Raw genomic sequence first — 24,659 nt, 5'->3', positions numbered from 1 at the left:
AGATCAATGGTATCTTGGCCTTTATTGCAAAGGGGATGGAGTGTAAAAGCAGGGAAGTCTTGCCACATCTGGAATACTGAGTGCAGGTTTGGTTTCCATATTTACGAAAGGATATACTTGCTTTGGAGGTAGTTCAGAGAAGATTCACTCGGTTGATTCCGGGGATGAGGGGGTTGACTTATGAGGAAAGGTTGAGTAGGTTGGGTCTTTACTCATTGGAATTCAGAAGAATGAGAGGTGATCTTATCGAAACGTATAAGATTATGAAGGGGGCTTGACAAGGTGGATGCAGAGAGGATGTTTCCACTAATGGAACTAGAGGGCATGATCTTAGAATAAGGGGCCGTCCATTTAAACCAGAGATGAGGAGAGGGTTGTAAATCTGTGGAATTTTCTGCCTCAGGGAGCTGTGGAAACTGGAACATTGAATAAATTTAAGACCGAAATAGACAATTTCTTAAACAATAAGGGGATAAGGGGTTATGGAGAGTGGGATGGGAAGTGGAGCTGAGCCCAGGATCAGATCAGCCATGATCTTATTGAATGGCGGAGCAGGCTTGAGGGGCTGTATGGCCTACTCCTGTTCCTATTTCTTATGTTCTTATTCTGAAACTATGCCTCTAGTTCTAGATTCTCCCATGAGGGGAAATGTCCTCTCTGCATCCACCTTGTCGAGCCCCCTCAGTGTCTTATATGTTTCAATAAGCTCACCTCTCATTCTTCTAAACTCCAATGAGTACAGGCCCAACCTACTCAACCTTTCTTCATAAGTCAACCCCTTCATCTCAGGAATCAACAGCCACCAATGGTGGAGCGAAGAAAATCGGGGATGCGTAGAGGTCTGAATTAGAGGGGCACGGTAATCTCAGAGGGTTGCAGGGCAGGAGGCGATTACAGAGATGGGGTGGGGCAAGGCCATGGAAGGATTTGAGAACAAGGATGACAAGGAACTCAGTGTGTGGAAAATCATGGGCATGAATGTATATCCAACAACGCTGGACACAAACAAACCAATAAGGTTTCCAACTCTGGTTGATCATGTGACATTTGATCACGTGATCTTACTGCAGTTTGCGAATGTTACTGCGTTTACTGTATAAAGGCTAGGTACCGTCATTGCCAAACGATTAACTCCCCCCCCAGTCTCCAAAACTTTACCCACCAGTCAATTTATCGAATTCATAATGTTGATACTATGCCCAGACATTTCCATTCAATTTATGATTGCACTGTTATAAAATTATAACAATTTTAGGTCATCAGTAGCAAAATAATTCTATTTCAACTGTAACCAAAAATGCAACTAAATAACGAAATTTGACAAAACGTAAATCAGAGATTTCAGGAATCATGTGACCATGACAGCAACCTTGCTCTTCCTACAATGCTGAGAGCATTTTTTAAACTACTATATTTAAAATGCCTGCTGACCAAATTGTCTTACAATTGTGCATTAGCAACTGTGCAGTACGAATAAAGCGAACACATACCAGGAGGATTCCTTTGATTTCTGTCAACTCAATGTGCGCAAGTTACTGTTAACAATAGACAGAGTCAAAATTCTCAGAAAGCAGGCAGGGAATTTCCTCGTGGCTGATTGCGCTCCACGCTATAACTTCGTTGGGAATGTAGCGAGCCACAGTTCCGGCAAATTTGTGGAGTCGAGGTGACACTTGTTATGAGGAAATTTCAGGACGCTTCTCGAAATGGGAGGCAAGGAATGCGCGAGACAGAAGACAGCCAGAGATGATGGTGGAGGCCAGAACTGCAAGTACTGAGTGGCTGAGGCCAGTCTCCCAGAATTGAGGAGTGATCTCCCGAGTTGCTAGCGACAGTGTCTGGGCGATCGCTCAATTCCGGGAGACTCCCAGACAATTCAGGAGTGCTGGCTACTCTACCAACCAGTGTTAAAATATTAAACAAGGTACTTACCTTGATGCTAACCAATTTAGGCATAAAGCTGTAGATTTTTATGTTGGATCTCAATGTATCTCAAATATGCACAATGCACAATCACTAATTAGCATAGCCTGGTGACACAGGTGACACAATTTGAAACGTCAACGATCCTATTTTTCTGGTAAGCTCACATTTATCTACTAGAAGCATGCAATATTTTACTTGTTGAGGAGAAAGCTAGAAATCTGTAGCCAGTCACTGTATCTTTGACAGGATTGCGTGGCAAATAGTTTTACTTAAGCAAAAAAGGTTGATTGTATTCATTAAACAAGCAAACGGCAGGCATCAGCAGCTTCCTGAACTTATTTACAAAGCTAAATGGATGAAAAAAATACATACGCAGCTGCACTAATGCACTTTCTCCGTTGGACGCTATATAGTGCAGGGTTTGTTCACCGTAATAAGATGCTCCAGACTTGTCTACGTCTGTGCTGGCAATTACCAACACTGCAGTTCCTGCAGGAAGACAATTAGAAATCTCAAGATAACAACAACTTGCATTTATATAGCGCATTTAACAAAGTAAGAGGCCCCAAGTCATTTCACAGGAGCAAAATCAAATACTGAGCTCATAATGCAATATTAGGACAGGTGGAGGAAGTGCATCTGGGAGGGTGCTGAGCACCTCGAGCCTCATCGCCGAGAGCATGCAGAAATCAAGCGCAGGCAGCGGAAAGAGAGTGCGGCAAACCTGTCCCACCCACCCCTTCCCTCACCAACTATCTGTGACAGAGACTGTGGCTCTCGTATTGGACTGTTCAGTTACCTGAGAACTCATATTAAGAATGGAAGCAAGTCTTCCTCGCTTCCGAGGAGCTGCCTATGATGATGATGATTAGGTCAGGTTGGTCAAAGAGGTAGGTTTTAAGGAGCGTCTTAAAGGAGGAGAGAGAGGATGAGAGGCGGAGAGGCTTAGGGAGGGAGTTTCACAGCTTAGGGCCTTTGCAGCTGAAGGCACGGCCGCCAATGGTGGAACATATACAGTCGGGTGGGACACAGGGGTCAGAACTGGAGGAGCACAGAGATCTCAGAGGGTTGTAGGGCTGGAGGGATTTGAAAACAAGAATAAGAATTTTAAAACTGAGGTATTGCTGGACCGGGAGCCAATGTCAGTTAGCAAGCCCAGGGTGAAAGGGATTTGGTGCAGGTTAGAATACGGGTAGCAAAGTTTTGGATGAGCTCAAGTTTATGGAGAGTGGAAGATGGGAGGCCAGCCAGGAGAGCGTTGGAATAGTCAAGTCTGGAGGTAACAAAGGCATGGACGAGGGTTTCAGCAGATGAGTTGAGGCAAGGGCTGAGACAGGTGATGCTACAGAGATGGAAGTAGGCGGTCTGGGTGATGGAGCAGATATGTGGTCGGAATCTCACCTCAGGGTCAAATAGCATGGCAGGGTTGCGAACTGTCTGGTTTAGCCTCAGACAATGACGAGGGAGAGGAATGGAGTCAGTGGCTAGGGAGCAGAGTCTGTGGCGGGGACCGAAGGCAATGGCTTCAGACTTCCCAATATTTTCCCAAGACTAAGGAAGCAATTAGACAGTTACAATTTTGAGAGAAACTTTACAAAAGAAATAACTTTTTTTGCTTTTTCAATCTCTTCCCTCTGTCCAATTTTGTCTGTTCCTGCACTGAGGATGCTGACTCATGCTTGTGTATGGGCCACAGATACTGGCTGATGATACTTGATCAAAACAAAAAGGGCCAATGTACAGCAAAATTCTAAAGGGTCAAAGTGTAATAAAAAGGCAAGCCTGAAAGCTCGGTGCCTCAATGCGAAGAGTATTCGGAACCCAGGAGAGGGCTCTGAGCTAGTTAGAGTGGGTGAGAGCGCAGATGAACAGGACCCCAAGGAAGAATGCAAAAGGCAGGAGGCAACAGAGCAGAGTAGCACTGGGGTAAGTGTAAACCACAAGGTGATAGGAAGGGACAATATGTATGAATATAAAGGGGCTGCAGGAGAGGTCAAAACTAAAAATCATGGTTTAAAAACTAGTATTAAAACACTCTTACCTAAACGCACGCAGCATTCAAAATAAAGTAAATGAGTTGACAGCACAAATCATTACAAATGGGTATGATTTGGTTGCCATTACAGAAACGTGGTTGCAGGGTCCCAAGACTGGGAATTAAACATACAGGGGTATCTGACAATTCGGAAGGATAGACAAGAAGGGAAAGGAGGTGGGGTAGCTCTGTTAATAAAGGATGATATCAGGGCAGTTGTGAGAGATGATATTGGCTCGAATGAACAAAATGTTGAATCATTGTGGGTGGAGATAAGAGATAGTAAGGGGAAAAAGTCACTGGTGGGCGTAGTTTATAGGCCCCCAAATAATAACTTCACGGTGGGGCGGACAATAATCAAGGGAATAATAGAGGCATGTGAAAAAGGAACGGCAGTAACCATGGGGGATTTTAACCTACATATCGATTGGTCAAATCAAATCGCACGGGGTAGCCTGGAGGAGGAATTCATAGAATGCATACGGGATTGTTTCTTAGAACAGTATGTTACAGAACCTACAAGGGAGCAAGCTATCTTAGATCTGGTCCTGTGTAATGAGACAGGAATAATAAACGATCTCCTCGTAAAAGATCCTCTCGGAATGAGTGATCACAGTATGGTTGAATTTGTAATACAGATTGAGGGTGAGGAAGTAGTGTCTCAAACGAGCGTACTATGCTTAAACAAAGAGGACTACAGTGGGATGAGGGCAGAGTTAGCTAAAGTAGACTGGGAACACAGACTAAACGGTGGCACAATTGAGGAACAGTGGAGGACTTTTAAGGAGCTCTTTCATAATGCTCAACAAAAATATATTCCAGTGAAAAAGAAAGGCGGTAAGAGAAGGGATAACCAGCCGTGGATAACCAAGGAAATAAAGGAGAGCATCAAATTAAAAATGAATGCATATAAGGTGGCGAAGGTTAGTGGGAAACTAGAAGATTGGGAAAATTTTAAATGACAGCAAAGAATGACTAAGAAAGCAATAAAGAAAGGAAAGATAGATTACGAAAGTAAACTTGCGCAAAACATAAAAACAGATAGTAAAAGCTTTTACCGATATATAAAACGGAAGAGAGTGACTAAAGTAAATGTTGGTCCCTTAGAAGATGAGAAGGGGGGTTTAATAATGGGAAATGTGGAAATGGCTGAGACCTTAAACAATTATTTTGCTTCGGGCTTCACAATGGAAGACACAAAAACCATGCCAAAAATTGCTGGTCACAGGAATGTGGGAAGGGAGGACCTTGAGACAATCACTATCACTCGGGAGGTAGTGCTGGACAGGCTAATGGGACTCATGGTAGACAAATCCCCTGGTCCTGATGAAATGCATCCCAGGGTATTAAAAGAGATGGCGGAAGTTATAGCAGATGCATTCGTTATAATCTACCAAAATTCTCTGGACTCTGGGGAGGTACCAGCGGATTGAAAAGCACCTAATGTAACGCCTCTGTTTAAAAAAGGGGGCAGACAAAAGGTCGGTTAGTTTAACATCTGTAGTGGGGAAAATGCTTGAAGCTATCATTAAGGAAGAAATAGCGGGACATCTAGATAGGAATAGTGCAATCAAGCAGACGCAACATGGATTCATGAAGGGGAAATCATGTTTAACTAATTTACTGGAATTCTTTGCGGATATAACGAGCATGGTGGATAGAGGTGTACCGATGGATGTGGTGTATTTAGATTTCCAAAAGGCATTCGATAAGGTGCCACACAAAAGGTTACTGCAGAAGATAAAGGTACGCGGAGTCAGAGGAAATGTATTAGTATGGATCGAGAATTGGCTGGTTAACAGAAAGCAGAGAGTCGGGATAAATGGGTCCTTTTCCGGTTGGAAATCAGTGGTTAGTGGTGTGCCACAGGGATCAGTGCTGGGACCACAACTGTTTACAAAATACATAGATGACCTGGAAGAGGGAACAGAGTGTATTGTAACAAAATTTGCAGATGACACAAAGATTAGTGGGAAAGCGGGTTGTGTAGAGGACACAGAGAGGCTGCAAAGAGATTTAGATAGGTTAAGTGAATGGGCTAAGGTTTGGCAGATGGAATACAATGTCGGATAATGTGAGGTCATCCACCTTGAAAAAAAAACAGTAAAAGGGAATATTATTTGAATGGGGAGAAATTACAACATGCTGCGGTGCAGAGGGACCTGGGGGTCCTTGTGCATGAATCCCAAAAAGTTAGTTTGCAGTTGCAGCAGGTAATCAGGAAGGCGAATGGAATGTTGGCCTTCATTGCAGAGGGATGGAGTACAAAAGCAGGGAGGTCCTGCTGCAACTGTACAGGGTATTGGTGAGGCCGCACCTGGAGTACTGCGTGCAGTTTTGGTCACCTTACTTAAGGAAGGATATACTGGCTTTGGAGGGGGTACAGGGACGATTCACTAGGCTGATTCTGGAGATGAGGGGGTTACCTTATGATGATAGATTGAGTAGACTGGGTCTTTACTCGTTGGAGTTCAGAAGGATGAGGGGTGATCTTATAGAAACATTTAAAATAATGAAAGGGATAGACAAGATAGAGGCAGAGAGGTTGTTTCCACTGGTCGGGGAGACTAGAACTAGGGGGCACAGCCTCAAAATACGGGGGAGACAATTTAAAACCCAGTTGAGAAGGAATTTCTTCTCCCAGAGGGTTGTGAATCTGTGGAATTCTCTGCCCAAGGAAGCAGTTGAGGCTAGCTCATTGAATGTATTCAAATCACAGATAGATTTTTAACCAATAAGGGAATTAGGGGTTATGGGGAGCGGGCGGGTAAGTGGAGCTGAGTCCAAGGCCAGATCAGCCATGATCTTTTTGAATGGCGGAGCAGGCTCGAAGGGGCGAAATGGCCTACTCCTGTTCCTAATTCTTATGTCCTTATGAACCTTCTTCACTTAGAGTTGTTAACCTGTGAAATTCTCTACCGCAGAGAGTTGTTGATGCCTGTTCATTAGATATATTCAAGAGGAATTTGGATATGGCCCTTACAGCTAAAGGGATCAAGGAGTATGGAGAGAAAGCAGGAAAGGGTACTGAGGTGAATGATCAGCCATGATCTAATTGAATGGTGGTGCAGGCTCGAAGGGCCGAATGGCCTACTCCTGCACCTATTTTCTATATTTCTATCAAAGTAGCCATTCTGGTTCGAGTCAGTAAATGTTGGTAGGCTATTTAGCAATTGGGAGGGGCGGTCATAATTATTAACCCTATCCTCGCCCAGCATCCACACACATGCACTTCCTAGCAGGTTCGCTGGATAGCAATTGGAAGCAAGAACTCGGACTGATTTTTCTCTCCCTGTTCTTGAGTCATCAAGGGCAATTGTTGCACTCCTATTGCTACATCCTGGAACCTTGTGCTCTGTGTGGTTTGGTAATATGATGGGTAATATCTTCACCCAAAAAGCCACTATTACATCATTAAGTTTTAGTGGTTATTTGCAATGTTATTTCCCAAACAAAAACCCCCAGTTTCTGAAGCCACCTGTCCAGATTAATAATTGTACACACAATTGAGAAGGGGAGCTGTATTTCTCTGCAACTTGTATTACTTTGAGGAACTCAGTTATTGATATTATTAAAATACTGATACCAGGCAAAATCTAAATGAAAGCTGTAATTTTAAGGATCGTTAGGCTAAGTGGCCACAAGAGGGCAACAAGCTGGACAAAAGAGTACCGGGAAGTGGGTTTGTATCCACATGGAAAATTCCCACGCTCAACACGCCAATCTGGGAGGGGTGGTGAGTGGAAATGAAGGAGAAGGTATCAGAGGGAAAGACAAACTCACACAGGTCTGTACATCTACTACTGGTTGGCTCAACCTAGTTGGCTCACTGGGTCCGTGCAGCAGAGCTGGTCTCCAGTCGTCTTGGTTAATCGTTGCCATTGGACCAAGACCTAGCTCTGTCAAGCCCGTGTGGTGACTGTTGTGCAACAGCCACCACACATTAAAAAAATCTACGCACAGGCATCTTCCACCCGTCAGGATGTAGTTAGGGACCCGGAATATTAGGTCCTTCATTGAACTCCTGTGAATTCATCCCTTTTCAGCGTGGAAGCAAGTCATCCTCGTTTTGAGGGACCGCCTATGATGACGTAGAAACATAGAAAATAGGTGCAGGAATAGGTCATTCGGCCCTTCGAGCCTGCACCACCATTCAATATGATCATGGCTGATCATGCAACTTCAGTACCCCATTCCTACTTTCTCTCCATACCCCTTGATCCCTTTAGCCATAAGGGTCACATCTAACTCCTTTTGAATATATCCAACAAACTGGCCTCAACAACTTTCTGTGGTAGAGAATTCCACAGGATCACAATTCTCTGAGTGAAGAAGTTTCTCCTCATCTCGGTCTTAAATGGCTTACCCCTTATTCTTAGACTGTGACCCCTGGTTCTGGACTTTTCCAACATCGGGAACATTCTTCCTGCATCTAACCTGTCCAATCCAGTCAGAATGTTATGTTTCTTTGAGATCTCCTCTCAATCTTCTAAATTCCAGTGAATATAAGCCTAGTCGATCCAGTCTTTCTTCATATGTCAGTCCTGCCATCTCAGGAATCAGTCTGGTGAACCTTCGCTGCACTCTCTCAATAGCAAGAATGTCCTTCCTCAGATTAGACCAAAACTGAACACAATATTCCAGGTGAGGCCTCACTAAGGTCCTGTACAACTGCAGTAAGACCTCCCTGCTCCTATACTCAAATCCTCTCGCTATGAAGGCCAACATTGTAACAGCTGATTGTAACAGCTCAACCATTGGTGGCCGTGCCTTCTGTTGCCTAGGCCCTAAGCTCTGGAACTCTCTGCCGAAACCTCTCTGCCTCTCTACCTCTCTTTCCTCCTTTAAGACGCTCCTTAAAACCTACCACTTTTAAAAAAAGGAGGGAGAGAGAAAACGGGGAATTATAGACCGGTTAGTCTGACATCAATAGCGGGGAAAATATTGGAATCAATTATTAAGGATGAAATAGCAGCACATTTGGAAAGCAGTGACAGGATTGGTCCAAGTCAGCATGGATTTATGAAAGGGAAATCATGCTTGACAAATCTTCTAGAATTTTCTGAGGATGTAACTAATAAGAGTAGATAAGGGAGAACCAGTGGACGTGGTGTATTTGGACTTTCAAAAGATTTTTGACAAGGTCCCACACAAGAGATTAGTGTGCAAAATTAAAGCACATGGTATTGGGGTTAATGTACTGACGTGGATAGAGAACTGGTTGGCAGGCAGGAAGCAGAGAGTCAGGATAAACGGGTCCTTTTCAGAATGGCAGGTAGTGACTAGTGGGGTGCCGCAGGGCTCAGTGCTGGGACCCCAGCTATTTACAATACACATTAATGATTTAGATAAAGGAATTGAGTGTAATATCTCCAAGTTTGCAGATGACATTAAGCTGGGTGGCGGTGTGAGCTCTGAGGAGGATGCTGAGGCTGCAAGGTGACTTTAACAGGTTAGATGAGTGGGCAAATGCATGGCAGATGCAGTATACTGTGGATAAATGTGAGATTATCCACTTTGGTGGCAAAAACACAAAGGCAGAATATTTTCTGAATGGCGGCAGATTAGGAAAAGGGGAAGTGCAACGAGATCTGGGTGTCATGGTACATCCGTCATTGAAAGTTGGCATGCAGGTACGGCAGGCAGTGAAGGCGGCAAATGGTATGTTGACTTTCATAGGTAAAGGATTTGAGTATAGGAGCAGGGAATTCTTACTGCAGTTGTACAGGGCCTTGGTGAGGCCTCACCTGCAATATTGTGTTCAGTTTTGGTCTCCTAATCTGAGGAAGGACGTTCTTGCTATTGAGGGAGTGCGGCGAAGGTTCACCAGACTGATTCCCGGGATGGCAGGACTGACAATGAGGAGATACTGGATCGACTTGGCCTGTATTCACTGGCATTTAGAAGGATGAGAGGAAATCCCATAGAAACACATAAAATTCTGACGGGACTGGACAGGTTAGATGCAGGAAGAATGTTCCCGATGTTGTGGAAGTCCAGAACCAGGGGACACAGTCTAAGGATAAGGGGTAAGCCATTTAGGACTGAGATGAGGAGAAACTTCTTCACTCAGAGAGTTGTTAACCTGTGGAATTCTCTACCGCAGAGAGTTGTTGATGCCAGTTCGTTGGATGTATTCAAGAGGGAGTTAGATATGGCCCTTTCGGCTAAAGGGATCAAGGGGTATTGAGAGAAAGCAGGAAAGGGGTACTGAGGTGAATGATCAGCCATGATCTTATTGAATGGTGGTGCAGGCTCGAAGGGCCAAATGGCCTACTCCTGCACCTATTTTCTATGTTTCTATGTTAACATGTCATTTGTCTTCTTCACCGCCTGCTGTACGTGCATGCCAACTTTCAATGACTGATGTACCATGATACCCAGGTCTTGTTGCATTTCCTAATCTGTCACCATTCAGATAATATTCTGCCTTCCTGTTTTTGCCACCAAAGTGGATAACCTCACATTTATCCACATTATACTGCATCTGCCATGCATTTGCCCACTCATCTAACCTGTCCAAGTCACTCTGCAGCCTCTTAGCACCCTCCTCACAGCTTGCCCTGCCACTCAGCTTAGTGTCATCTGCAAACTTGGAGATATTACACTCAATTCCTTTGTCTAAATCATATATATTGTATATTGTAAATAGCTGGGGTCCCAGCACTGAACCTTGCGGTACCCCACTCGTCACTGCCTGCCATTCTGAAAAGGACCCATTTATTCCTACTCTTACAGGTTATTTTAAGGCTGACAAAGTGACAGCTTGTTTGCCCTCCCACTACCCCTACCCCTCCCCCTCCCCCCCGTTTCATGGTGTGGCGTATGGCACAAAGGAGCCTAAAGAAATGGGCTAAAAGGAAACATTTGGAATATTGGGAATGGAACTTCGGGATATCGCTCGCATTAAGCTGCACAGCTGTCTGGAGGTTCCACCCAGCCCTGGACTGGCTTTTCAAATGGGACACTCTGCGCATGAGCGAAACTTAGAATGGGCAGCGCACCCAGAACATTTTTTTAGGGAAAACATTGCTTGGGGGATGTTAAAGCAAAGCGTACTCTATCAATACTTTCCAAAATCTGCACTTATTCCCTTCTGTTAATTATACCATAAATCATCCCAGTTACTCAAACCTGCCCCAGCATACCGTTATTTTCAGTAGGGCATGTCTGCAAGTGTACTCCTTTAAGGGGAGAGATAACAGGGTGGAGAAATTTAACTCCGAACTTTGTATCGTGCGACAGAGCACTCAGACTGGCTATATAATAGTTTAACTTAATGGAACGTGCCTTAACTCCAAACCCGCTGGCTATACGGCCTCTTTAAGGATGGTAACTTAAAGTGTTAATCTCAATTCAAGTAGAACATACCTTTCTTATTCCAAAGCATTGTCACTTTGTCAGCCTTAAAAAAACTTTTATTTGCCAAGGCAGAGCTGGGACCATCAAAGTTTGGGTACTGATACAATCGAACAAAAGACGGTGCACCCTTAGATCCAGGCACATAAACTGCAACCTTTTACAAAAAAGAAAAATGTTAGTTCTGTCCGATTTTGAATTTGCATTTCAGAACATATTCTACACAAGACATCACTACCCAATTTATAGACACCATCCAACTTACAGACATCCTTACTTCATATACAGATGTCAGGCATCACCTCGGGCACGTACAGACATCATCGCGCGCACGTACAGACACTACCTCACCTCGCGCATGTACAGACATCACCTCACCTCGCACACGTACAGACATCACCTCGCACACGTACAGACATCACCTCACCTCGCGCACGTACAGACATCACCTCACCTCGCGCCCGTACAGACATCACCTCACCTCGCACACGTACAGACATCACCTCACCTCGCACACGTACAGACATCACCTCGCACACGTACAGACATCGCCTCACCTCGCGCACGTACAGACATCGCCTCACCTCGCACACGTACAGACATCGCCTCACCTCGCGCACGTACAGACATCGCCTCACCTCGCGCACGTACAGACATCACCTCACCTCGCGCCCGTACAGACATCACCTTGCGCACGTACAGACATCACCAACTTTCTTCTTTGGCATCCTCCTCAACAGTTCTGGAGTATGCTAAGCTCAATGTAATTTTGCCTGCCATTTAAACTCTGATAATATCTACATAAATTTAATGTCTGACTGAACTATAACTAACCTCAATGGACAATTTCCTCCAGTTCTTTGGTAAACTGCTATGTGAAATGAGTCATGTTGGGTGACTGTTTTGGGGTGGAGTATGGCAATCAGCAAAGGGCAAATAGTGCCCTGTACAGCAACCCCCAATTGGTCAATATGAAATGTCACTCACAGAAGCTGTGGAAAATTCTACTTGCACCATACCTCTTAGCCAGAGAAAGGAGAGACAGGCGGTTTGTGAACTAGATCGGAATGAGGGATATTTCTATTATTAACTTATATTTGTATTCTTTAAAAAAAACTTTGTTTTATAATGTTTAACATAACCGACAGAATTTTTTTCCTAAATTAAATTAGTTAATAGTTGATAAAAGCCCTAGTCAACTATCATCTTTGCAAACATACCATTACAAAACACACAGCACAACTGGAAGTGAATGATAAAGTACCTTGCAGGGCTGAGGTCCTGGTGACAGAGCAAAATCTGTCACCTTCTGCAAATGGAGTTTGTTCGCTATTTTATCTGGAGAGGAGGGTGAATCAACATCAATCAAATGCAACACAGAATATTGTTTTACTGAATTCCTCTATTTACACAAGATTATACATTATTACAAGTAAATTTTGTCTGATAACCTTATAATACATATTATTTCAAATTCTCTGCCCGGATTTTGTACAGGAGATGATCCCAATAGTGGATATTCAAGGGGCTATAGGGAGGGAGGAACTTAATACCATCACTATCACTAAAGAAGTAGTACTCGGAAAAATAATAGGACTAAAGGCAGACAAGTCCCCTGGACCTGATGGCTTACTTCCTAGGGTCCTAAAAGAAGTGGCCGCAGAGATAGTGGTTGCATTGGTTGCAATCTACCCAAATTCCCTGGATTCTGGGGAGGTCCCAGCGGATTGGAAAACCGCAAATGTAACGCCCCTATTTAAAAAAGGAGGCAGACAAAAAGCAGGAAACTATAGACCGGTTAGCCGAACATCTATCGTTGGGAAAATGCTGGAATCCATTATTAAGGAAGCAGTAGCAGGACATTTGGAAAATCATAATTCAATCAAGCAGAGTCAGCATGGTTTTATGAAAGGGAAATCATGTTTGACAAATTTGCTGGAGTTCTTTGAGGATGTAACAAGCAGGGTGGATAAGGGGAAACCAGTGGTTGTGGTGTATTTGGATTTCCAGAAGGTATTCGATAAGGTGCCACATAAAAGGTTAGATAAAAGTTCATCATAATATATTAGCATGGATTGAGGATTGGCTAACTAACAGAAAACAAAGAGTTGGTATAAATGGGTCATTTTCCAGTTGCAAACAGTGACTAGTTGGGTGCCACAGGAATCGGTGCGAGGGCCTCAATTATTTACAATCTATATTAATGATTGGATGAAGGGACCGAGTGTAATGTAGCCAAGTTTGCTGATGATACAAAGATGGATGGGAAAGAAAATTGTGAGAACACAAAAAATGTGCAAAAGGATATAGATAGATTAAGTGAGTGGGCAAAAATTTGGCAGATAGAGTATAATGTAGGAAAGTGTGAGGTTATCCACTTTGGCAGAAAAAATAGAAAAGCAAATTCTAACTTAAATGGAGAAAAATTGCAAAGTGTTGCAGTACAGAGGGACCTAGGGGTCCTTGTGCATGAAACATAAAATGTACAGCAAGTAATCAGGAAGGCAAATGGAATCTTGGCCTTTATTGCAAGGGGGATAGAGTATAAAAGCAGAGAAGTCCTGCTACAACTGTACAGGGTATTGATGAGGCTACACCTAGAGTATTGCATACAGTTTTGGTCTCTGTATTTAAAGAAGGATATACTTGCATTGGAGGCAGTTCAGAGAAGGTTCATTAGGTTGATTCCGGAGATGAAGGAGTTGACTTATGAAGATAAGTTGAGTAGGTTGGGCCTATACTCATTGGAGTTCAGAAGAATGAGAGGTGATCTTATCGAAACATATAAGATAATGAGGGGGCTCGACAAGGTGAATGCAGAGAAAATATTTCCACTCGGGAAATAAAACTAGGGAGCATAGTCTCAGAATAAGGGGATGCCCATTTAAAATTGAGATGAGGAGGAATTTCTTCTCTCAGAGGGTTGCAAATCTGTGGAATTCTCTGCCCCAGAGAGCTGTGGAGGCTGGGTCATTGAATATATTTAAGGCGGAGATAGACAGATTTTTGAGCGATAAGAGAGTAAAGGGTTATGGAGAGCTAGCAGGGAAGTGGAACTGAGTCAAAGATCAGATCAGGCATGATCTTATTGAATGGCGGAGCAGGCTCAAGGGACCAAATAGCTTACTCCTGGCTCTTATTTCTTATGTTCTTAAGAAATAGAATAGAGTGGAAGATGGGAATTGGTGAGTTATGGGTTATATCACACAAATGGGAATTACACAGATCTTTTACATGAGCGTAATTTAATCTGTATCTCATCAGATCCCACCAAACGCACTATCTGCACAAATTTATGTTTAATTTTAGAACGACCGTTCAAAAAAAACATCCTAAGTTTCCCCCAGCCTCTCCTTAAAAGATGTCGATTTTTGCTGAGGTACACAGTTCTCCAGGATCTCTCCCAAATGGCCGTTTTTCATGTGCGATCGTGTGCGTGGACAGGTCTATCCTCACCTGACAACCACATGTGCACTTTCCAGATGGGATCAGGGGATGGCAACCAGGAATGGGAATCCTAGCTGACGTTTTGCTTTCCTTCTCCGAGGGTAGTCCGACAACTTAGATCAGCCAACTCGACGCAGGCCATAGATTGATCCAAGGACCTTCTGGGTATGTATGGTTTAGTACCACACCACATTCTATAGTGAGGGAACTATGCTCATTTACTCTTTTAGCTGCTCAGACCGTTTTTTTGTGGAGGACTGGGTGGTGAATATAGAATCACAGAAATTTACGGCACAGAAGGAGGCCATTCAACCCATCGCGTCCATGCCAGATGACACACAGCTATCTAATCCCACTTTCCAGCTCTTGGTCCGTAGCTCTTGATACGGCACTGCAAGTGCATATCCAAGTACTTTTTGAATGAGGTTTCTGCCTTTACCAACTTTTCAGGCAGTGAGTTCCATACTCCCCACCACCCTCTGGGTGAAAAAAGTTCTCAACTCCCTTCTAATCCTTCTAGCAATTATGTTAAATCTATGCCCCTGGTTATTAAGCTCTCTGCTTAGGGAAATCGATCATTACTGTCCATTCTATCTAAATTTTATGCACCTCAATTAAGTCTCTCCTCAGCCTGCTCTGTTCCAAAGAAAACGACCCCAACCTTTCCTCGTAGCTAAAATTCTCCAGTCCTGGCAACATCCTTGTAAATCTCCTCTGTACCCTCTCTAGTCCAATCAATCTTTCCTGTAATGTGGTGACCAGAACTGTATGCAGTTGTTGCATAACTAGTGTTTTATACAGTTCAAGCATAACCACTCTGCTCTTATAGTCTATGCCTCGGCTTATAGAGGAAAGTATCCTGAATGCCTTCTTACCACATACTTTGGTATGACACAATTTACAATGTATCGCAAATTTTGGAAAACAAAATCCTATTTTCATATAATATGTAGTACCCATTGAACTGTTCAATTTATCACATCTACATTTGGAGTAACATTTTTTTTAAAACATCAATACTATGTATAAAAAAACTATAGAATTTGCGTTGTATTTCAGTGTGACATCTGTTTTCCCTACAGACTCGAAATAAACAACAGCTACAAATCATAATAGACTAGCACTATCAGAATATTCAAAACATGGAAATGTCCTTGGGATCTGCAGTCATCTGGTCTGCTTATCAACCTTGTTATGCAATTTTTCCTTGCGCTGCTTAAAAATAAATCTAAAAGCCAAAAATCATTTAAGCAAATGGTTCTTCAACATTCAACACTTTTAAAAAGCACTTCATAATGTATAAATACTACTCATTGACTGATTTTCTGCACAATTTAACGGGCTTCTTAGTGATTCGGATGGGATTACATACCAAATGCATTGCCCTCAAAAAACTGCACTTCATTGTTTACATTTCGAGCGCAAATACTCTCATCTTCTGACCAACAAGGGCACCTAAACCGGGAAAAAAAGGCAGCTATTAACACATTCAATGCAGATAACTAAAAAGGTATAGTTTTTGTTTTAGAATCGCTCAGATAATACTGTACACTAAGAATTGTTATACATTTTCTGCACTCTTCCATATTTCTTCTCTACTATCTAATCAACATTTTTTGAAAACCCTTTTTTAATTTGCTTCCTATTGCAGTATGTGGCAGAATTAGGCGTTCTTGTGGAAAGCAATAAAGGAGGCTCAAATTTGTCAGTAGGAGCAACTGTCTTGACCGTGGAAAATAAATCCTATTGCATGTATTGAAAACAACGCTAAGATTAGCTAGTCTCCTCAGAAATGGACTGACATCGATTGAAAATGTTTAGGTTGCTTTCGAGTACGTCGACTTACAATAGGCATCCCTATGTATTGTGCATTTGAATTTTGCTGGTGACATTTTATTGCCCTCTCATTGACAGCAACTCAATCTTTCGGTGCACTGTCTATAGAATGTACACTCTGACACATCTTCACTGCTTTGAAGTTCTCACTCAGACAGCCAACCTCACAGCAGTTTGTGGGACGACAGCCATTGTATCTTGGACTCGGAGAGTACAGCATGTAAGTGAAGACCCACAACCACCAAGTTCTATTCTCCCGCACTGTTCTACCCGAGTACAGTCAAAGGAGATCATTGAATGATGGGCCCCATGCACTGCCAGAGGTATGAAGCTTGCTTGCTGAGAGTGCCATCTTCAACACCCGATCAATATAAAAGTACCTGACATGTAAACATTTTGGGAGGGTATATGAGTAATTTGAGCCATGACATGTGGCAAGTCCAGAACACTTGGGAGTGTGGAAATGTATTTTTATCTAAGCTGATACCATAGGGTATTTGTGTGTCCTTTGCAATATATATATAACAAAATGGAGTCCTGGTCCATCCAGAACTTTCTGCATTTTAGCAGTCAGCTTGCACAAACAGCTAAACCTGGTTTGAGATGGCTGATGGCCATCAGACAGCTAGGAGACAAGTCATGCTGAGACAAGTACCCCCCCCCATGGTGCTCTCCTATTGTCTACACGACAAGAGTTCCATGTCACCCCACCCTTTTCTTCTAGACTCAAACCACCAGCCATTATCTCTTGTAGAGACCTCATCCATTTGATGCAAACAGATAAACTGACTAGGAAACTGAACAATCCTGACACAATGCAAGACAGGTAATAGCTCATTACCACACTCTCATGGAGTAATGGCCGGCTGGCCAACTAATAACCCTGACAAAAGAAAATATCTGGAAACCATGTCAGGACAAGGATGTAGTAATTAATTCTTTATCTATATTCACTGACTACGAGACAGAGCCAATACACAGGGAGAGGCCATAACTTGGGTTTTACTGTATAAATATCTTGTGAAACTGTACCATTGCGGAGGTGTTCACTTAGCCCTTGACTGAGTGTGACCTGCCCCTTGCTAGCAAGTAAATTAAAGAAACTTCTGCCGGAGCTGTAAGTGTCGGAGTTATTCTTTTCGGAGGTCGAGATTTCGACAGTTACTTCTTGGAGGTTCCACTGAGATTGCATACTCTCTGTCCTGTGAGTAAAACGGATACAGGCATAGTGCCTCTCCAGTGAAAGGCTTCAGTGGCCAAAACAAGGTGAGCCTTTTGCTCACAAGAGGTTTCTTCACTGTTGAATCGCATATTTAATCTGTTGTCCACAGGGGAGGTACTGCAATCTACAAGACATGACATTTAAAAGCTAAAGTTATTTTTTTTTAACCATTTCTTTCTCAGCTTGCAAGCAGAAGGGAACGGGTTCTGAAAAATCTCGAAACAGCCCGGGGAAGGTTTCAGTAGGTAAGGTAGAAACAGCGCTAGTCGATCGAAAAAGGTTCCTGAAGGTTCTTATGTGAGAAGATTAGAAAAAAAAAAGCGCTAATCGATCGAAGGTTCTTATGTGATAAGAGTTAGGGTATGGAACCATAAGTTTTATCAGTTTTATAAGTTTTATTAGGATAAGTTAAGGACTCGGTCTGTAGTGGCGTACAACGCAGACTGAGAATTGATTATTTGTTTAGATAGAGTGTAAGGTTATGATTTGTGTACTCGCGTGAATATTGTTTGTTGTCCTTGTTATATTGTTGTGTGCAATACCTTTGTGCGACATTGCCATTAGAGAAACGGGAAGAGTCACTAGGGAAAATTGTGATTCGGGAAAAAAAAACAAGGATTGGTTAAGAAAAGAAACAGTAACTGATTGATCAACTATGGTTGGTTCGTGCCAACATATCTCACACACCCAGACTGAGCCCGAATTAAGAGCCTTTTCAGGCCACGTAACGGCCAGGAGAAGTGGGCGTAGAGAACTCGGTTGGCCGAAAGGATTGTGAGATCAGAAACTGTGGAAAATCTTAATCATCCAGAATGGGGGCTGGAGCAAGTAAACCACCACCAAAAGGGACCCCAGCCCATTTTTTGCTCCAGAATTGTGGTCAGTCTTCAATTGACCACCTAAGAGAATGGGTAAAATGGACTAAGGGTGAAAACAGGCCATTTCCACCCGATGTTTCATTTAATTTAGAGAGAATAACCTGTCTAGAAGAATGCCTTACAGACAGAGACCCAGGTAGAAGAGGGGGAAAAAAAGTTAATTGGTCGGCGTTTGGAGATTGGAAAAGGGAAGCTGAGGAACGACACGAGAAGAGCCCAAGCAGTGTACTAGAGGGAGAAAGCAGGGGAATGAACGGGTAGAGCAGGTGAATCGCCCTCGACATAGCAAACATCCATCTGTTATGGTTGCTAAAGAGACAAAGACACACTCACCAAGTGCCCCTAAGGGTTGGGAAAAAGATGAGGATGAGGAATGGGATGATGATTGGACTCCCTCTAGCCATCGACCACCGTCGTATGTTCCACCCCCGATGGGTGCTCCAAGCCAACAAAGAGGAGACGGTCCTTGGGCCGGAGCACAGGGAAATGGGGTAACACCCGCTCCCAACAATGCAGGTGCGGCTGCAGGAAAAATAGATCAGTCACAAGGGAATCAATACCATGACAGCCCTGCAGGTGGCACACAAAGTCTTACCCGTGGACAAGGGCCCGGTAACCTGGAGCCATCATCGTCTGCATACCCAGTAAGACTTTTTCTCAGTCCACTCTCTGGGGGGGCTCCGGTCCCTATTTATCGACCATGGTCACCAAGTGAGTTAAGAATAATTGTGGAAAGATTGGCAGACCCTAAAACCAATATTGAAAAGGCCATAGACCAGTTAAAAGTGATCATCTTGTGCCATGAACCCAGTATATTAGATGATCAAATCTTACTGAAAGCATGGTTAAAGGACACGAAATTTGCCGAACTTGAGATAAAATTCAAGGATTTTAAAACCCATCGAGAGGCTCCGGATGCAGATCCCAGCACGAAGCCAGGAGAGCGGTTCTGGGAAAGATGTTGGGAAGCCTTGCATTTGGTGTTCCCAAGGAAAACGAATTGGTCCAAAATTATGGAAACTACACAAAGAAAGGAGGAGGATGTTGAGGATTATGTAGAAAGAGTGCGAGAGATCATGAACCAATGTTCAGGCATGAAAATAGAGGAGGTAGAAGCTCCTATGATCAGCGCTGTGGTAAACGGGCTACGACCCGGACTCAGAGATCCCTTTAAACTAGTTTGTCTCGGATGGCGACAGGAATCGCGATCCAAGGTTGTATCTATGTTAAAGGACAGACAAGAGCGAAATAGAGAATCTAAAAGCAAGGTCACTGTGTTTGTGGAACAAGCAGCTGCAACAACACCCACCATGGTGACACCGTCCTACGGCCCCCCCCAGGGTAGAGGAAGAGGGCGAGGCAGAGGAGGACATTTCACGGGAAGAGGGAGAGGAGGTGCAGGGCGGGAACAATATGATACCTGTCACAATTGTGGTCAGATTGGACACTGGGCTAGAAATTGCCGGGCAAAACAGCAACAACCAAATGATGATTGGACTCAACGGTCAGGTAATAGAGCACCCCCCCACCCTCCAGGACCCAACCCGTATGCGACCCAAGTCCAGGTACATGCTAGACCTCAGACTAATTTCTCTGTGCAAGATCCATTTGGATCACAGAATCAAAAGCAATTCGGCCAACAACCAAATTGCCCGTATAATGATCAATGATGCCCAATCCCAGACCCGAGTGCTGCGAACAAACAGCTACCCGTCGTTTTGTTAAATGCCATAGGAGAACCTGAAGTAAAATTACGAATACAAGGAAAGGATATCTCATTCCTAGTGGATACTGGCGTCACCTATTCGGTCCTTTCAAGGGAGGATACGAAGGGAATTCCCACTTCCACTAATCAAACCTCAGTGATTGGACTATCTGGACACGCGCAGCAAATGTTTTTCTCAGACCCTATCAATGTACAATTAGAAGATTACGAAGATAGTCATTCATTCCTACTGTCTAATGAGATTCCAGTGAATCTGTGTGGACGTGACCTGTTATGTAAAATGAGTGCCACGATCCTCTGTTCCCCAGCTGGTATGGAGGTTCGAGTCCCCATAGATAAATGTGGCGCATATCCACTACTTCAACCCACAACTCCCATATTGTATGCCTGGAAAAATTTGGACCCCACAGTAAGCAAAACCCTATCCTATTTGGTTGGTTCATATTGGTGCATAACAAGGTTAATCACAGACTACCTCAAATCTCAAACCTTGGGAAGTTGGTACGAAACATTACACTGCACAGCATATTGTGACAACACGGGATCAGACGCTACAGCACAAATCTTTTATCAACCAGTCCTGCACCAGAAACATCAATTGATGATTGAACAAATTTTTATCGGACCCGAAGGGATAGCGGCAGGGGTTGAATTATCCTCCTACAGTCAGAGCTTGTTTAGGGTTAAAGGGAGCGTTCCACACTGCACCCTTGCGGTTGCAGGCACACACAAACCCCAGGATTTAGGACGAATGGTTAAAAGAATGCAAGGATCCCCAGTACAAGAGGAATGGCACACACTTAATGGAACTTTGGGGCAACATGAAAGGGGGGGAGGCTATTCTGTCAAGTTGAATGGGAAAATATACTTCGATGCTGTCTTAGAAGAAAGGATGCTTTCAGCCACTAGCTTCCCATTACAACAAAGCACAGCAGAGCTTCTTGCTAAAGTTCCAGAACAACTATGGTCTACACACGCTAATGAAGTAGGAAAGATGCTCACCGCACAACCATATAAGGTAGCGATCAATTCAACCGCCCCACTCCCCAAGAAGCCCCAATACCCCATGTCTCCAGCCGCAGAACAAGGTATCGAGCCAGTCATTAAGTCCCTGCTGGCCCAGGGAATAATCGTTCCAACTAGAAGTCCATGTAACACACCGATCTTTCCGGTGCAGAAGCCCAATAGTGACAAATGGAGATTTGTCCAAGACCTACGAGCTGTGAATCATTCTGTATTTCCAACTTATCCGGTGGTACCCAACCCGGCAATTATACTTGCCAGTATTCCGGCATCCTCAACGTATTACACAGTAATTGATCTGTGTTCAGCATTTTTTTCAATACCCATTCACCCAGAGTCTCAATTCCTGTTTGCCTTCACGTATAAAGGACGCCAATATACGTGGACAAGACTCCCGCAGGGATTTACCGAGAGCCTTACTATATTCTCACAATGCCTAAAGAGGGATCTGGAAGATGTAATTTTACCAGCAGGTTTTACACTTGTGCAGTATGTTGATGACTTATTGCTCGCCTCACCCTCCAAATTGGCCTGCGAAACGGACTCCCTTGTGTTATTAAAAGCCCTGGCCTCGAAAGGACACAAGGTTTCAAAGGCAAAGTTACAATTTGTCTCAGAAAAGGTTCGGTATCTAGGGCACGAATTGGTCAGAGATACGAGACAATTGACACAAGACCGAGTAAAAGCATTCTGCTCTGCCCCACTACCAGTAACCAAGAGAGAAATGAAACACCTCCTCGGCATGACAGGATACTGCCAGCAATGGGTTATGAGTTATTCCGAGATCGTTAGACCACTGTTAGACATGTCCATGCCCGCACTACCAGAGAAGTTGATTTGGAATGAGGTATCCCGGAATGCTTTCCAGAACCTTAAACAGTCCCTCACTTCAGCACCCGCCTTGAGATTACCAGATTACACTAAGCTATTCAACTTATTTGTGCATCACAAGTCGGGTTTTGCACAATTTGTTTTGACTTAATTACATAGGGACAGGCAGCGGCCGGTAGCGTATTTCAGTACCCAACTAGACCCAGTGGCACGCGGACTACCAGGATGTCTTCCTTCGTTGGCAGCAGCTTATTATGCTATGCAACAGGCTCAGACAATAACTCTAAATCATCAGACCATTTTGTATATCCCACACTCTTGTCGAGATTTTACTTACTAAATGTGCCACCCAACACCTAACCTCTGCAAGAACCACTAAATATGAAGTCGAACTGTTATCAAATACGAACCTTATCATCAAAAGATGGACTACCTTAAATCCAGCCACTCTACTCCCCACGGAAGAAGACGGCGAACCCCATTCATGTGAAATGGTAACCGAATTAGTGACTAAACCACGTATCAATCTAACAGATGTACCAATGTGTAACCCTGATTTAGTGTACTATGTTGACGGATCAGCCCTACGAAATGATAGGGGCCAACCTAGAGTGGCTTATGCAATTGTAACTCAGTTTAATGTTATCGAAACAGCCTCTCTTCCAGACTCCTTTTCAGCCCAACAAGCCGAATTGTTTGCGTTAACTCGAGTCTGTATTCTGGCTGAAGGACAAACAGTTAATATCTACACTGACTCCAGGTATGCTTTTGGGGTATCACATGATTATGGACAAATTTGGAAGATTCGCGGGTACCTGACTTCTTCAGGAACCCCTATCAAAAATGCAGAACAAGTGGAAAATCTTCTGTGAGCCATTCAATGCCCCTTGAAACTTGCCATTATCAAATGCCAAGCACATACAGGCCAGTCGAATGAGGTGGCACTTGGGAATGCCAGAGCTGATAATGCAGCTAAGTCAGCAGCTCTGTCAAAAGGGGGGATGCAGGTGTCATTGTTCCCACGAAGGAAAAATAATTGCTCAGACCCGCCACCCACTATTAATGATGTGCTGGCCTTTCAGACACAGGCCAGTACGGAGGAGGTGGTGACCTGGACGAAGGATCAATGTTATAAAAATCCAGAAGGAATACGGGTTCACCACAACGGCCGCGTGGTGGCGCCCAGATCCTTACTTCCATGGATAGCCTGATGTGTTCATACATTCACACATGCAGGCAAAGGGGGGATTGGCAGATTATATTTTGGCAACTTGGTATGCACCAGGTATTTCGGCAATTGCAAAACAAATCTGTGAAAATCGTGTTACCTGTCAAACAATGAATCCGGGTAAGACGGAAAAAGTAGAATCTGCCTCCCACCCAAATCCAGTCGGGCCTTTTGTACATTTACAAATGGATTTTATTGAATTACCTATGTGTATGGGAAGGTGAGACCACTCGAGTAGGGATGGCGCGAAAGGACCAGGAGCTGACGTCCTATAATTGCACCTACTTTATTTGTGGCCATAAAGCCTACCCATGGTTACCAGCCAACTGGACAGGGTCCTGTTACTTAGGATATGTGGTACCCTTTATCAGGTCAATAAAGACTCTAAGGGATGCCTATGGAAGTCATAGATTTAAACAGGATTTGACATGGCTAAACGGAACATTCAAGGTAATGGTGCCACCCTATGGAATAGCATCGACCGAATGGCAGTTACGGGAACTGGCTAACTTAGTCGAATCAGTAGCCAACGCAACTTCCCAAGTCTTAGAAGAGGTAAATGATGAAATGGTAGCTATTCGAACAGTGGCTCTCCAAAATCGTATGGCCTTAGATTATCTCCTAGCCAAGGAGGGAGGGACATGCGCATTAATAGGTGAAGAATGCTGTCCCAGATAAATCAAAAGAAATCGGCAGTCTAGCTGAATACATCAGGAAAAAGGTATAGAGTATAAACAGACAGTTGGCCAGGACGGTATCATCTTGTGGGGTTGGGCATCGGGATGGTTGGGATCCCTAGGGAAATTTGTGGTACAGGGTTTGATCATATTCCTGCTGATAGTCTTCGCCCTGTATCTATTATTTGTCGTCGTTAAGTGTTGCTGTGCCAGGGTGGGAGAAACTATTTTACCTACCAAGACCACGGCTAGATAATGGTAGCAACAACTGCTGAAGGCTCTTGTGTGGAAATGGAAATGGAGAGACTGTACAAGATCAGAATGGATTGAGTTGTCCTTGTGAAGGACAAAATGGGGGAATGTGGAAATGTATTTTTATCTAAGCTGATACCATAGGATATTTGTGTGCCCTTTGCAATATATATATAACAAAATGGAGTTCTGGTCCTTCCAGAACTTTCTGCATTTTAG

At 43.7% G+C, this 24,659-nt stretch overlaps 1 protein-coding gene across 2 annotated transcripts in view; it reads right to left on the bottom strand.

Moving 5' to 3' along the window:
• eif2a (eukaryotic translation initiation factor 2A) overlaps positions 1-24,659 on the bottom strand; it is a 62,829-nt gene that overhangs the window by 12,709 nt on the left and 25,461 nt on the right. For both annotated transcript variants that reach the window (XM_070882399.1, XM_070882398.1), the window contains 4 exons: positions 16,140-16,222; positions 12,585-12,658; positions 11,333-11,477; positions 2,299-2,415 (listed from right to left, as the gene is read on the bottom strand). In XM_070882399.1, the coding sequence (XP_070738500.1) occupies positions 2,299-2,415; positions 11,333-11,477; positions 12,585-12,658; positions 16,140-16,222 (419 nt within the window). The remainder of the gene's footprint in view (positions 1-2,298; positions 2,416-11,332; positions 11,478-12,584; positions 12,659-16,139; positions 16,223-24,659) is intronic.

The sequence above is a fragment of the Pristiophorus japonicus genome, chromosome 6, assembly GCF_044704955.1.
Source record: "Pristiophorus japonicus isolate sPriJap1 chromosome 6, sPriJap1.hap1, whole genome shotgun sequence".
Taxonomy (NCBI): Eukaryota; Metazoa; Chordata; class Chondrichthyes; family Pristiophoridae; genus Pristiophorus; species Pristiophorus japonicus.
The sequence above is the reverse complement of the archived record's forward strand: the minus strand, read 5'-3'. Positions and strand labels throughout refer to the sequence as shown.